This window comes from Pleurodeles waltl, chromosome 10 (assembly GCF_031143425.1).
Source record: "Pleurodeles waltl isolate 20211129_DDA chromosome 10, aPleWal1.hap1.20221129, whole genome shotgun sequence".
Taxonomy (NCBI): domain Eukaryota; kingdom Metazoa; phylum Chordata; class Amphibia; order Caudata; family Salamandridae; genus Pleurodeles; species Pleurodeles waltl.
Window position 1 is genome coordinate 149,954,484 of NC_090449.1, and position 13,828 is coordinate 149,968,311.

The 13,828-nt window shown below is 42.6% G+C and overlaps 1 protein-coding gene across 1 annotated transcript in view; it reads right to left on the reverse strand.

Annotated features, from left to right (window-relative positions):
• Nucleotides 1–13,828, reverse strand: part of COPS3 (COP9 signalosome subunit 3) — a 146,011-nt gene that overhangs the window by 62,050 nt on the left and 70,133 nt on the right. Inside the window, exon 7 of the mRNA XM_069210061.1 lies at nt 8,404–8,544. Within this exon, the coding sequence (XP_069066162.1) occupies nt 8,404–8,544 (141 nt within the window). The remainder of the gene's footprint in view (nt 1–8,403; nt 8,545–13,828) is intronic.

Sequence of the window (13,828 nt, forward strand, 5' to 3'; positions counted from 1 at the left end):
GGTGGGACCTTGGGCGCTGCTCCATCAGTGCACCTCAGTTCTACCCCGGCGAGGTCACTTCCTTTCCTATACTGGGACCCGCTCACATACAGTTACATTACAGCAGCTCAATTCTAATATTCAGTCCCACTGACAAGCCTATACAGGACACAAAAGAGCAAAACACAGCTGAGGCAGTGCACCTCAAGTCTAAAATCCAACGCCACAGTTGATGGAAACCACCACAGATCCTCCAGAATCCTTAAATTCTAACATTCAATCTCAGTACTAAGGCACCCACCTACCCACACATTTACACACACCCACCCCCCATGCTGGACACCACTTGCAGCTTTACCAGGGCACCTCCAGGCTAACACTTGGTAACACTGGCACACCAATACTAGGTTCCACACATAGCTCCATTACCATACCTCACTCATGACCTTGTGTGCCCATTACTATTCCAGTACTGTAGCCCACATAAAACGGTCAGTGGACCTCAACCCTAACCTGCAGCACCTCATTATTCCAATACCAGGAATTACATAGCACTGTTTTTCATTCCTCACCCGCTGCTTTTGTCATTTCAGCACTGGGCCGGGACACAGATCTGTCTATACCCCAATCCTGATCTGAGGTGCCTCAATATTGCTGTATTGGGGGTTCACGTACAACTCTGCTAAATGGACCTGAAGGAGCAATTAAATCTATTCCTAGCTGCCACATTTTTTGGGAGGGCTGTTTCAATCTCAATCCGTTCTTTCCTTCACTCTGTTTACTCCCAATATTTTATTTCTCACCCACTTCTCTTTCCAACTCTTAAAATCCACATGTTAACAGTTTCTCTCTTTTCAACTGTTTATTTCTTCTACTCTTTTTTTTTTTTAATTTCCTTCTTTCATTTTCAAACTTGCAAAAACTTGGTTATTTCTTTTGTTCCTCTTTTTTTCTTCATCAGGCGTTCATTCTTTTACTATTTGTTTCTCTTCTCTTCATTCTTTGTCTTTATTTGCACTTTTCTTTGAATTGGTATGCGCCCTTTCACTTATTTTTTTTAGATCTTTCTTCCTTCCTTTCTCTGGTGTTTTTATCATCTTAATCTGTCAATTCAAGTTTTTACTATAAATCCCCCTTTTTTCTGTCTGTATGTCGAAGCCACTAGTTACCTGTCACGATCTGAAGTGTCAGTGTTTTTTCCCATTCAGTGTCTGTGGGAAATATGTCAGTACATACATGCCCTGGTTCTTTCGCTGCTCGTTTCTCTCACCATCTCTCATTTTTCTCCAATGGTCATTTTTATTTCTTTTCACACTTTATTATTTTTTCCTCTTCGTCTTTTGTTCGCTAGCTTCATTCCCTTTTTTCTTTTGTCCCACACGTTTGCTCCATTTCTTAGTTGTTTTCATTTTCTCATTCTTTACCTTCTTCCTTTTATTTCTTTACGACCCCTTCTCTTTCTTCCCTTTGTCTATTGTATTACGTTCGCTTCTCTTTCTGCCCAATCTCATTTCTGTCCTGAGGCCTAGTTATCAATGGAGCAACAGGTGAAGTGGCATAAGAGCCCAGAGACCTGCAGACCTCACTCCACTCTAATTACTGCTGTATTTTCCTATTGAAATTCCAGTCTACCATTTTCCTTTCTTACACCAGGGCCCATGACACCATTACTACATCACTTGTCCACTCAATCTTTACTCCAGACTCCCTCTTTCCTTTCACCCTCCAATCGGTCCCAAATGATAATTTTGCTATGGTGTTTTTAAGCATTACACTCTAAGGCCAAATGTATAGGTAACTCCATGGGTATGGAGGCAAAGGTAACTGGGAATTACAAGTGCCACCCTTTATTTCTCTTTGAAATTATGCATTGTGGTGGGGGTAAACAAACGTGTGGTGGAGGAAAGAGAAAAAGCCCTAAGCACTGGCAAAGCCAATGGGTTTGGCATTGTCTGCCAGACTTTTGGCAATTCTTGTGTTGTCATAGTTTTTGCAAAGCTTTGTTGTTCGGAATGCTGCCAATTGTTCGTCAATCTAAAAATCACTGACTAAAGGCAAAATTGTTTTTTGGTCTCAAAAATAAAAGAAAAAAAAAATCTCACATTACTGTAGCACTCCTTGGCAATGAAGGGAAGTATTTGTGTGTAGATGTGCTCACTGTGAAAGGGAGCATGCTGTAACTCATAGTGGAGTCAACCAATGGCTGAAGTGGGCTGACGTGCGCCCCTTGTTCATGACACAACCATAGACAATTGAATGACGTGTGGCTATAAACCCCTTAAAGTAACTGTCATACACATATTACTGAAATTAAGAGGTCTTGGCTAACACAGACCTAAAAAAAACAATCACTTTGCCACTGGCTACCACTCTCTCGTCTTTGAGACAGAAAGAAAGAAGGAATTAAAGGATGAAAGAAAGAAACAAAACTGCAAGAAAGAAAGGAAAAAGAAACAAGGCAAGAAAGAAGGAATGGCAAAAGGGATGAAAGGCAAGGCGAAAAAAACAAAAAGGAAAGAAAAAGCAAGAAAGAATAAAGGAAAGAAAGCATGAAATGAAATAAAGGAAAGGAAGCAAGAAGGAAATAAAGAAAAAGAAAGAAAGGAAACAAGGAATAAGACAAGAAAAAGTGGAAAATTAATTCAATTAAAAGGAAGGAAAGATAAGAAAAGAGGAAAGAAGGAAAGAATAGGAAGGAAGGAATAAAAGAAGGATGTAAACGGGGAAAAATAAAAAATAAGGAAAGAAAGAAAAAGAAAGCAAGAAAGAAGGAACAGGATTGAAAGAAAACAATGAAGAAAAAGGAAAGAACGAAGATGAAAAGAAAGGAAAGAAGGGCAAGAGTAAAAGAAATCAAGAAAAGAACGAAACAGACAGAAGAATGAAAGACAGAAGGAAGGAAACGGGGAAATAAAAAGCAAAAGTGCATTTATGTACGTAACCTGAAAAAGTGCAATTAACTGTGTAACACGGCCGATATTATGTTAAGCGCTCGACTTCTGCCAAGCGAGATCGCGCTGGGAAAATAGAGAAAAAGTAGTCCATGATCCCGTCAGAAAACTGCGAGCCTTGCCTGTTTTCTGTACTTGGTCGATGCGCTCGAGGAGGGCTATCCACCGGAAAAGGCATGACATGTGCATGCCTTCCACTAATTAAATCAAGCACATTCTAACAGGCAAGCCCACAAGCTAATGACAGACACTGACGTGACGTGGACAGGGCTCCGAGCCCTTTTTAATTACTAAAGCATCTCGCTTAGCGAAACGCATGCGCAAGTGCATGCGACGCAGGCTCGACCCTAAAAACAACAACATAGACAGGAACTACACTGCCTGTGCAAGTCCTCATTGTGAAAGAGCATAATTGAGTCACTCAAAGTGAGGTTAACAAGTGGCTGAAGTAGGCTGACCCATTGCCCATGGTGTATGCTGCAGTGAGTAGAAGCAAAATGTGTATGAAGCACCAAAAGACCAATGGGATGATGAGAGGTGGCTGAAAGCCTCTTTCAAATATTATACAATACATATAACTTTAGTGAAATCAAAAGGTCTCGGCCAACACCACACCTGGAAGAAAAAAGAAAAAAAAAAAAAGACAGTTCTGCATTCCGAGTTCCCTGAAAATTCTTCATTTCCTATGTTTTCTTGCTGGAGAGTCTGCCTGCCTGACGCTACTGAACTCTAACACAGGGTAAACAGTAAATCAGTAGATCTTGTAATTCTGATGGGGATGGAAACAGGAATTACTCACTCCATCGTAAATAAGGGGGCACTCCTAAGGCGGTCCCTGGCAGGTTCACCAGCGATCAGTTTTTGGAGAAACCAGATAGAAACATTCAAGTAAAGGACTGGAAGAATGAGTGAAAGAAAGCTTTGACTCTCTAACAGATGATCATGCAGTCATCTGGAAGATACAGGTGACAATTAAGCAGGTACTCAGGAGCCAGGAGGCCAGGCTCAGAGATAGGTATCACAAGGGTGCCAGGCAAGATCCACTAAGTGCCAGATTTAGATATTGGCGAATGGATTACTCTGCCAAATCTAAATGCCATAGAATATACAGGGAGTGCAGAATTATTAGGCAAATGAGTATTTTGACCACATCATCCTCTTTATGCATGTTGTCTTACTCCAAGCTGTATAGGCTCGAAAGCCTACTACCAATTAAGCATATTAGGTGATGTGCATCTCTGTAATGAGAAGGGTTGTGGTCTAATGACATCAACATTTCTCAATGACATTTCTCCTTCTCTTTGGCAGTATAGTTGTGTAGTCTAAATCCTTTCTGTACTTATTCAGAAGCATTTAAAGAATTACCCGACAGACGTGGAGGCTTCGGTTCTGTTCTGAAGTTGCTAGAAGTTTGTGAAAGAAGTGCATAATGCAAGAGCGTTCTCTTTCCGCTAAGGAGAGGATTTTGAGTGATTAAACAGAATGTTAGTAAGCTATCTTAGTGGCTGATGGGAGGGTGACAGTGGAAATAAGGACAGCAGTCAATTTAGACTGCAGAATGTGATATGAGAGAGAAATGGCAAGTGGGTGTATATTCTCTATGCCCAAATGTGTGAGTTTAGTGGAGATGAAGCAGATGTCGAGTCCCTCTGCTTGGGTATGTCAATTTCAGGAAGCTGTATGCTTCTTGTTAGAAGATGACAGATGTCTATGGGCCCTACATCTAATCTAAAACTCTAAGAGATGGCGTCTGTGACGTTGGTCTTGGGAAGGTATCTACACAGATAGTTATTGATACGGTTGCGAGAAAGAAACTTGTTCTAGGTGGCTCATATACAGTCCAAGTTCGATGCTTCCAAGTCTGAAATGTTATCACCCAAAACAGTGTTTTGTTTAACCATTTGATTTCTGTGGACCCCTCACTTAAAATATTACTGGAGCCCAACAACTCCCAATGAATCATTATTGGAAGTCAGGGATTCCGGCCTAAGCATTTTTTATGATTTGAACTGCAAAACACTACAACAACAAAAAAACAACAAAAAAAAGAAACTCATTCATAAAAAATACACAAATGACATTTTATTTAACGCACAAACAAATTAAAAACATAATTTAAAGGAGTTTTTCTAATTTCAATTCAGGACACATCATCTTTACTATATTCTGTTTAATGCACCTGCACTACTCCCACGAATCTGAGGATACGGACTTCATTGATAGCCACACATTTTAAATTCATATACATTTACAGAATGTTATACAATTTTCAAAATATTCTTGATTTTGACAAGGAAACAAGAAAATATTGTTGGATTATTGGTATATTGCTATGAGGAATGATTAAAACATAAAAAATAAAAAAAATACAACAGGTAATACCTGTCTTGGAATGTACTGATCTATTTTCTGAAGGAGGCTATTAAACTAAACTGGTAGCCGAAACGCTGGGTCAAAACAATATAGTATAATCTGTATTGAAATGATTCATTTGTGTATGAAGCTGGATAAAACAAATAACCACGGTGAATGTTAACAAATAGCCAAATATACAGTGGTAATAAAGCTATATTGATCCCTAGTAACCAGGCCCTTCAGCATCTCTTTATGTCCCTATAAAAAGCTACCTCTAGTACCTAGGGCATGGGTACTGAAGACGGACCCTCAGAGCTGCAGCACAAATTGTGCCACTATGAGGGACCCAGCACCAACCTTAGGCAGCCTGCCATTGCAGACTGTGTGACAAGGTGATCCCAACATTGAAAACACGGCATGGCACATACTTGTGCGCCATGCCCCTAAAACACTGCTTGTAATATCTGTAAGTCACCCCCACAGCGGGCCTTCAGCCCCAAGGCAGGGTGCTGTGTATCACACGTGCGTGCATATATGCATAAGCAAATATGACCCTACTATGCCCTTTGTTGATTCTTAGACAAATTAAGTGTGCAGGGAAGCCATGTTTAAATACGTGTGCTGGAGGCTTGTCAATACGAGTTACCCACCTACATGGGGGCTTCTCTGAACCCAGGAATGTTCGATATCAAGCATCTCGTATTGATAGACCCCTCCACTGATTCCGGTGATGGATGTATTAATACATGAAACCAGAGAGAACATTACAGATGACCCCTGAAAAATGTATCAACTGCTGATGAGCTCACTGACTGGTTCTGGCCAGCCTGCTACCAACAGACAAGAATCTGACCTCCTAGGGTGAAAGCCTCCCTTCTCGAGAGGTCAGAAACAAAAGCTTGTCCGGGATGGAGTGTTACCTACCCTTCCACACAGGCTGACCTGCATTCTAAGGCAGAAGCTTTAAAGAAGCCCACCACCTTCTGTATGCAGGTCTGGCCTGCCTCAGAGAAGATGCCAACCTCCATGCCGCAGGGCCCATCTGGCACCTGGATAGGCAGAAGAATTAGATATGCAGGACGTGCGTCACACTTCCAGCCTGTGAACCCGTCCAGGGTGACCAGCCTGAAGTGGACCAGAAGTAGGAAATTCTACCATTTTGTAAGTGGTGGATTTTTAGGAACTCTGGACAGGGTGATGGCCACTCCCCACATGAAGTGTTAATCTAGGGGGTTTAGTGACCCCAGGGTAAGAAGCCCATTGGTTACCACCCTTCACTCCCCTAAGCACCCCTAAATTGAGCATTTAGAGGACCCCGATACCAGATCTTTGCTGGACACAAATGTAGGAGTGGACAAGAAGAGTGTTGAATCTGAAAACCGAGGAGCACGACTGACTTGGTGCCAATGCCTGCAGACCTGCTTGCTGCACCCTACCCTCGAGGAGCAACTGAACTGTCCTACTGCTGCAGCCTCCAAGAACCTGGGAGAGCTGCCAGTGCTTCGCCAATCGCATGGAGTAACTCCCTTGGAATACAGGAGCTGCTCCCCTGCAACCACTACAATCGAGCCGCCCTGCCCATGTTGAAGTGGGTCAATGGTGTTTGCAGACACCCCCTTCCCCACTGCTACAGTGAGTGATGCACTGGCTTGGTTGGACTGGACTCCCAATCCACGCCTGCAGAGTGTTTTTTTTCGGGACCTCTTGCAACCAGCAAAAACTCCAGTTGTGGACCCGATGCCAGAAGACACCCCTGCCCTACAACCCAAGGAGGAGTTGACTGACTGTTCCCACATGCCCGTAGATCTCAAGGATCGGGCCCCCCTGTGGGTTCCCCTGAACTGCCTTTCCAGTTCATCCCTGCAGCAACTTTGTAACTGAACCGATCCCCATTAACTTGAATGGGATATCCAATGCTGTAACACACCTCTGCACCTGGACGCACCAGAGCTCCCTGAGGTGACCTGTTGGTGTGGCCTTAAGTCACCTTAAGCCCAGGAGATTCGTCCTGTGAGTCGCTGTACCCTACCTGGTTAGCCGTCCTAGTTTTCCTCCACAGGATTGTATTGCAGCTTCCTGAAAAATGCACTGTCTACTTTTAAAAACTCTAAAAATTCATAACTCAAAAAGCACTCATCTGACTACAGTGTTCTTGATATCAAAGTTTTTATAAAAGTATGTGGTATTATTATAAATTGGTGTCAGATTTCTTGAGTGTGTCTCACTTACTGCATGAGTGTGTGCCTTACATGCTTAGCACTACCCTCTGATATGCCTAACTGCATGACCACACTACTCACAAAAGAGCATTTGGGATGTCATTTGTACCTCTGTGATATCTCTGGGGATTGCTTGGACTCTTTGCACATTGTATCTCATTTTGGTCCACTAGATAAAGAGCCAGCTCCCTACAGTTGCCTATGGTAATTTGAGCTCTATGAATGCTATTCAGTCTTTATTAGGAGAATGTGTGCATTTCTGTAACACTGCATTAAGTACACATGCCTCCAAACCACACACTTTGTCTTTAGTCAGCCCTAGAAATCTTTTTGAACCAAAAGGAGTCCCAGAGACAATATTACTATGTCCAAACTTTTAGGGCAACATCTGATGCTACCAGCCCTCTGGCTCAAACTTCCTAAAAGTCATCAAGATAAATGCAGGAAGGAGACAAGCGCTTCTCAGCTGCTGTCACCATCACCTGTCAGCAACAGTCTCCCTGTGGACATCTGCAAGACTCAGATTCATGTTGTTCAGGGCAAGACTAAAAACTATCAAACTCTTGATCCATGTATGATCGAGCCATAGCTTCCCCACCGTTATGCAATTCGGTGGGCTGAATAGTTTTTCGCCTGAACAGATGCCTATATTCTTTATGTACAAATCGATCAATGGGAATTTGGCAGTACCTATTTAGATGCATTTAGAAATATGTAAGGCAAATTGTGCTTCAACGTATGGCAAACATATCTAAAGAGAACTCTATATAAACCACTTCTCTAATTATATGGGACCCTTTTCCCCCAGACCCAAGACACCTGTAAGCAATAAATGTATACAGTGTGTACTATACAAACAAAATAAAAACACACAAAAGATATAGATACACTCTGCTCACCTTAATGAATCGACCTACTATCTGCGAGGTGTATTTCGGAAGCTGCTGAACTTTTCCATGTAATATCAAGGAGACTAGTATATACTTTTTGTACGATTCAAGCATGATATGGCTGACTGCCATGGCTGGGGTTGTTATTGCCTGAATGAAAGAAAAAAAAAAAAAAGTGTTAATGCATATTTTAAAATATCCTCCTGAAATCTAAAACAAGAATCCTCAAGAAACTGTGGCGGTAGGGTCACAACAAACAATGTAACATTTTTGCAGAGTATATGATCAGCAATTACTGGAGTTTTATTGCTTCTTTGCAGAGCCTATCTGTGATTGTGGGCTTGCCCAGGTGTCAAGAGCTCCATGGTGTATGCCCACCAATAAGCCTTTGGCCAATATGTTACTATGGTGTGGAATGAAGGTAGTCTGCTTTTATTCTGCCATGGACAACTCTTATGTCCTGCTGCCAACACCTTGTGGAGAGAATGTACTTTTGGGGTGTCTGTGCGATAGCAGTGAGCAGAAGGACCATCAGACCCTCTGCGTAAGAAGTCAGTTGCTGACCATGGTTCGGCCTCGCACAACTCCTCACAGGAATCCTTCTGGCAAATGCAGCCCCGTTCCTTGATATAAGGAGAAATTCTTCCATCTTGCCTTATCAAGGATTTTTTCACCAGATTTAGGTCTATCCAGGACAAAGAATGAAAACCACAAAGATCAAATCCTGGTAAAATGTATTTCTTCCACTCACTGGCATGCATTCCTGCTTGGTATCAAGATAATCACAAAAAAGGGGACATGTGTGCTGTACTTCTAACCATTGGGTTCTGAAAGCAGTACATAGAGCCACAAGAGTGTCTACAGAGCCTTTAGAGGGCCTGCAATGTTTGTAGAATCTATCCAAACCTAGATAAATACTCTGTCCTGTTGCTGGCCAGATTGTACAGGCTTTTGACTACAGAGTATGCGGGTTAGACTTGTTTAGACTAGCTAGGGTGTGATGACCATTGGCCTCAGAACAGAAACCTACAATAAAGTTTGGTATAACTCCAAAAAAGTAAGGAGGGAGTTTTTCACTGTACAAAAACACTTTTCACATTATAACCATAATTTTTCCCTGCTAGGCACTACTGGTATTTCAAAGCCGCACAGTGAGAAAGCACTATCTGGTTTCGCAAAGTATGTTTGTGCTTTATAGCATGTAAGTTCATTGTATTTAGTTTCACAGCTGATGGCCCACAACTTGCCAATTCTTTACATGAAAGGGCTGCAGAAGGGATGATTCCATTTGCGCGACCTCATAGGATTCTGCAATCTAATGTCAGTGGATAGGGATGAGAGGAAAAGGAGGGGTGAATGCAACACCCTAGAAAGCTTGGAGATACAAGAGGAAAGTATGTGCAGGGCTAGACCAATGCTACAGTGAGTCTTAAAGGATTAGCAAAGCTCAGCTGCTAAAACAATGATAAGCATATTTTTGTAGCTTGCGTTTCTCTAGATTCAAATGCTTTTCATACTCCTGACATTTAGTTTTGGGTTTGGAAGTTTGCAGGTTCTTTTTTTACGTTTCATAGTCTTTTGAGACAGGGGATGCACTGTGATGCCACCTTTAATGGACAATGTGCATGTGCATCTGCACATCTGGTGAGAGTAGGTTTAGAGTGGCTAGTGAACGTAACATGGTGCACGATGTGTATTGTGCTGTGTCAAACAAGTTAAGATAAGGGATCAAACTAGAAAGGGTATGTGGCACATTTCTCCTATCCCTTGAGGAGGGCAACCTTCCTGCATAATGCTACAGCAACCCCAAAGCCCTGCCTTTTTACTGAGATAATCTACTCCTCTCTATACACATCACCTACATTCCCACAGTGGGCCTTGGGAGACACAACCTGTCCAGGTACTAGAATCCATGAGCATTCGCTGCTTGTGTGGGCAATCTCTTCTAGGGAGATGACACTAAGTAATGTTACATCACTGTAATATTATAATAATAACCGTTCTGCTTCAGAGGATTGTAAAGTAATGATAGTCGCCAACTGCCAAATCAGGAACGCAAACTGAATCCAGAGACCCTTTTCAATACCTGTTAAGCCCTAAAGCCTCCTTCCACCCACCATGACTTCTTTATAATTATTGTTGCAGCTTTGGCTTCCTGGGCACGTTTTTGTGACTGCCCGTCAAGCTGGACTAGGTTTGATATTGATGTTTTTGTTTTAATCTCATGTGATTAAAAAAAGAAAACAGGTCTACAGCAAAATCAGGTTTTCGAAAGAAGGGTAGATGCATTTAAATGTCCAACGCTAGATGCCACTAACCAACATTTTCTGCTGTAGCATGTGTGTGTTTAGATGCACATGCTCTGCATCAACTGTAAAGCAGTACCCATTGACAATGGTGGTTAGCATGTGGTTGGCGCAGAGATCTGAAACAAAGTTCCAACACTGTCAGGTCAACCATAGTCTACTAGTGGGCTAGAATATCCAGATGTCAGCTTGAAGGATTATTCAAAAAAATACCATGGAAGCACCTTTTTTTTTTTTTTTTTTTTTTTTTTTTTAAATGGGAGAGTGCGCCCCGGGATGGGGCTGGTTTGGGCTTGGCGGTAGAGTTCTTTTAGTTTTGTGTTAACATATCTGAAGCCCATTGACTATCCACCTAGTTATGTCAACCTTTGAGCTGGGATAACCCTTGTGGCATTTTGCAAAGGTACAAAGAGCTGGTCAGACTTGCAGAAGCTCTTGCTGAAGGATTCTGTTCTTTCAATACAGTACATGTGGACATGTTTAACGTTTAGGACAGTGCTATTTTTTTTTTTTTTTTTAGCACCGCAATCCACTTTTCAGAACGAAAGAACTTTCGCTACCCTCTTAAGGAACATGAGGAAGGCATTTACAGACAGCACATTTTCCACTGAAATGGACACAAAATTTGCACAGACATACTGTTTTACTGATAAACCTATACTGCACACAAAAGATGTGTAGAAATTGGATTTCAGTGAATAATTATCGTTTGTGCATCACCAAGTAAAGTGACATGATTTTTTGATCCTATTGAAATTCTTGCTTCCATCATAGTTCAGAATTAAAAAAAAAAAAAAAAAAAAAAAAACGTCCGATTTTTTACTTTCATAACTATGTTCCGTTCATTTGCAGGTATTAACATTTTGTTGTGCAGTACAAAAAAAGTCATCCTATAGCATTTCCTTTAAAAGCCTTTGTACCCCAGCAGTCGCAAAATTCACTTTACGTTTTGCTCTCTGATTGCAAAGTGAGAGTTTGTAAACACCAATCTTTGTGTTTAAAAAAAAAAAAAAAAAAACGGCAACATGTGTCGGAAGACACAGCTTGGCACTTGACCTCCGTCTTTGAAGCACGGCCAATGTGACAATATAAATACAGAATATAAAGGCATCTTTGTATACTGCTTGGACTTTCATGCTTCACCAAAAATGGTGGCTCTCTCCCCAATACAGTCTGGCACTCTATAGTCTGAGGTGGAAAGGGGATACTACCATGGGATGATCTTGGGGTTCGTTCTGAGAACAACCATGTCCCTGTGAAACAGAATGAAAGGCTTGTGCCAGGTAAGTGCCTACAGGTTGCTGATGCATCTTCGAGGCCCATCAAGAATGTTTTAATGAATAGAATTCTAAGTAAGGAAAATGTTCCCTGTTTTGCATGTAGGAGGCAATACCAGCTAAGTGTAGTCATACGGATGTTTAAGCGAGGCATAGCTTTTCCAGGTGCAGGAGGTAACAAATTATGTCCGGGACCACAGGCTTTAGAGGGCCCAGGTGCTTGGGGACGCATAGGGCTTCCCTACCATCTACTTTGCAGCATAACAGGCCCATGTAGTAGGTCTGTGAGTTGTTCGCAGGATCGTTGTGCACCGCAGGTGCCAGATAGCTAGAGTGAGCTGTCTGGGTGCCTGACTTGGCCTTGGTTGAATGTGACGGTCCGGCCTGTTTGGGAGCTTTCCGTTGGGGTTGATGGTCATCTTGAGGGGTGTTGAGTATGAACCTAGAAGATGTTTGTAGCATCTTCTTTTCCTCTTCTCCTACTCCTTCCGTACGTGGTAAAGCGTAGGCAAATATCCCTGACTAGTATATCCCTACAGCATTGTCCATGGACTATTGTGTGTGTTGATCTGGAGGCAAATTGTGGACATTTTTGGTTTCTGGGGGTGGTGCACAGTTCTATCTGTGAGCGCTGTTAATGCCTAAAGTGAGGAGGGCAGAGTTCCTACTTGTGGACTTGTTGATGCATCCAGCCGAGTATGTTCTCAAAGTCGTTGTGTACATTCAGAAGGTATTCCTCCCAAAAAGTGTACGCAGTGGGGTAATGCCCAGTGCCAGATCTGCTGCGCTAGTACTGACAGAGGGCGAAAGTGCATCCCATTGTGCTTCTGGAGGTACTATATGGCAGTCATTGTCTGTGTTGATGAGGCTTACTCTGCCCTGAATTACTTGAAAGAAGGCTTTGAGAGTGAGGCATAAGGCCAGTATCACCATTTAGTCTATACGTACTCCCCAGCTTGTGAGAGGCGATCAAGGTGATGGTCACTTGCGGAACCAGGGTCTGAGAAAGGCCTACCCTGTAAAAGTTAGTTGCTGTTCCACCACCGCAGACAATGATGGGCACTTTAGCAACACTAGATTTTCTCAGTGAACCTCTACTTGTGCCCACTGCATCAAGGGACTCCTGCAACAGGCCCTTGTGGAGCCTGGCACGATATACTAGTGATGCATTATGCCATCACCCTGAAGTGTACTAGGGCCCTGGCTGGAAGTTGACTACTGGGGTGAAAAAGAGGCAATAGCTACTTCAATGGAAGCACCCTCTGCTGGATGGTGTAGGCTTTGAAAGTATGTGTGTTCAGTACAGACCCAAGGAAGGTATGGACCTGTAGGGGTTTGGAGGCTGAACTTGGTGGTACTAATGGTGAATCTGAGACTGCGGAGCATGGAGATTGCAGCTTAGAGTGTAGGCTAGGCAGGTGCTGCCCCTTCTTGGTTGAACGACAACCATTCTCAGGCACCTTGTGAACACCCCTGTAGCAGTTGTAACCTTGATGGTAAGCAATTTGAATCAACAGTGTTGGCCACTTAAAGCAGAGGTAGCACCAGTGGGCATGGCAGATGTGTATGCATAAGTAGGTATCCATGAGGTCATGAAGTCGCCCTGTTTGAGCAGAGGAATGATGTCCTGCAAGGGTGTCAAGTGAAAATGTTCCAACAGGAAGTAGTTGTTAATGGGCCCGAGGTCCTGGACGGGCCTTAGGGAGCCCTTTTTCTAAGGAATGTTAATGTTAACAGAGTAAGCTCTTTTGCCCCGGTGCTCGGGTGGGGTACTCTCTCCAGTGTTCTCTTGTAGACGAGTGATTTAATTTCTTTCTATAGAACACAGAGATTTTCTATGGTAAGATGTCG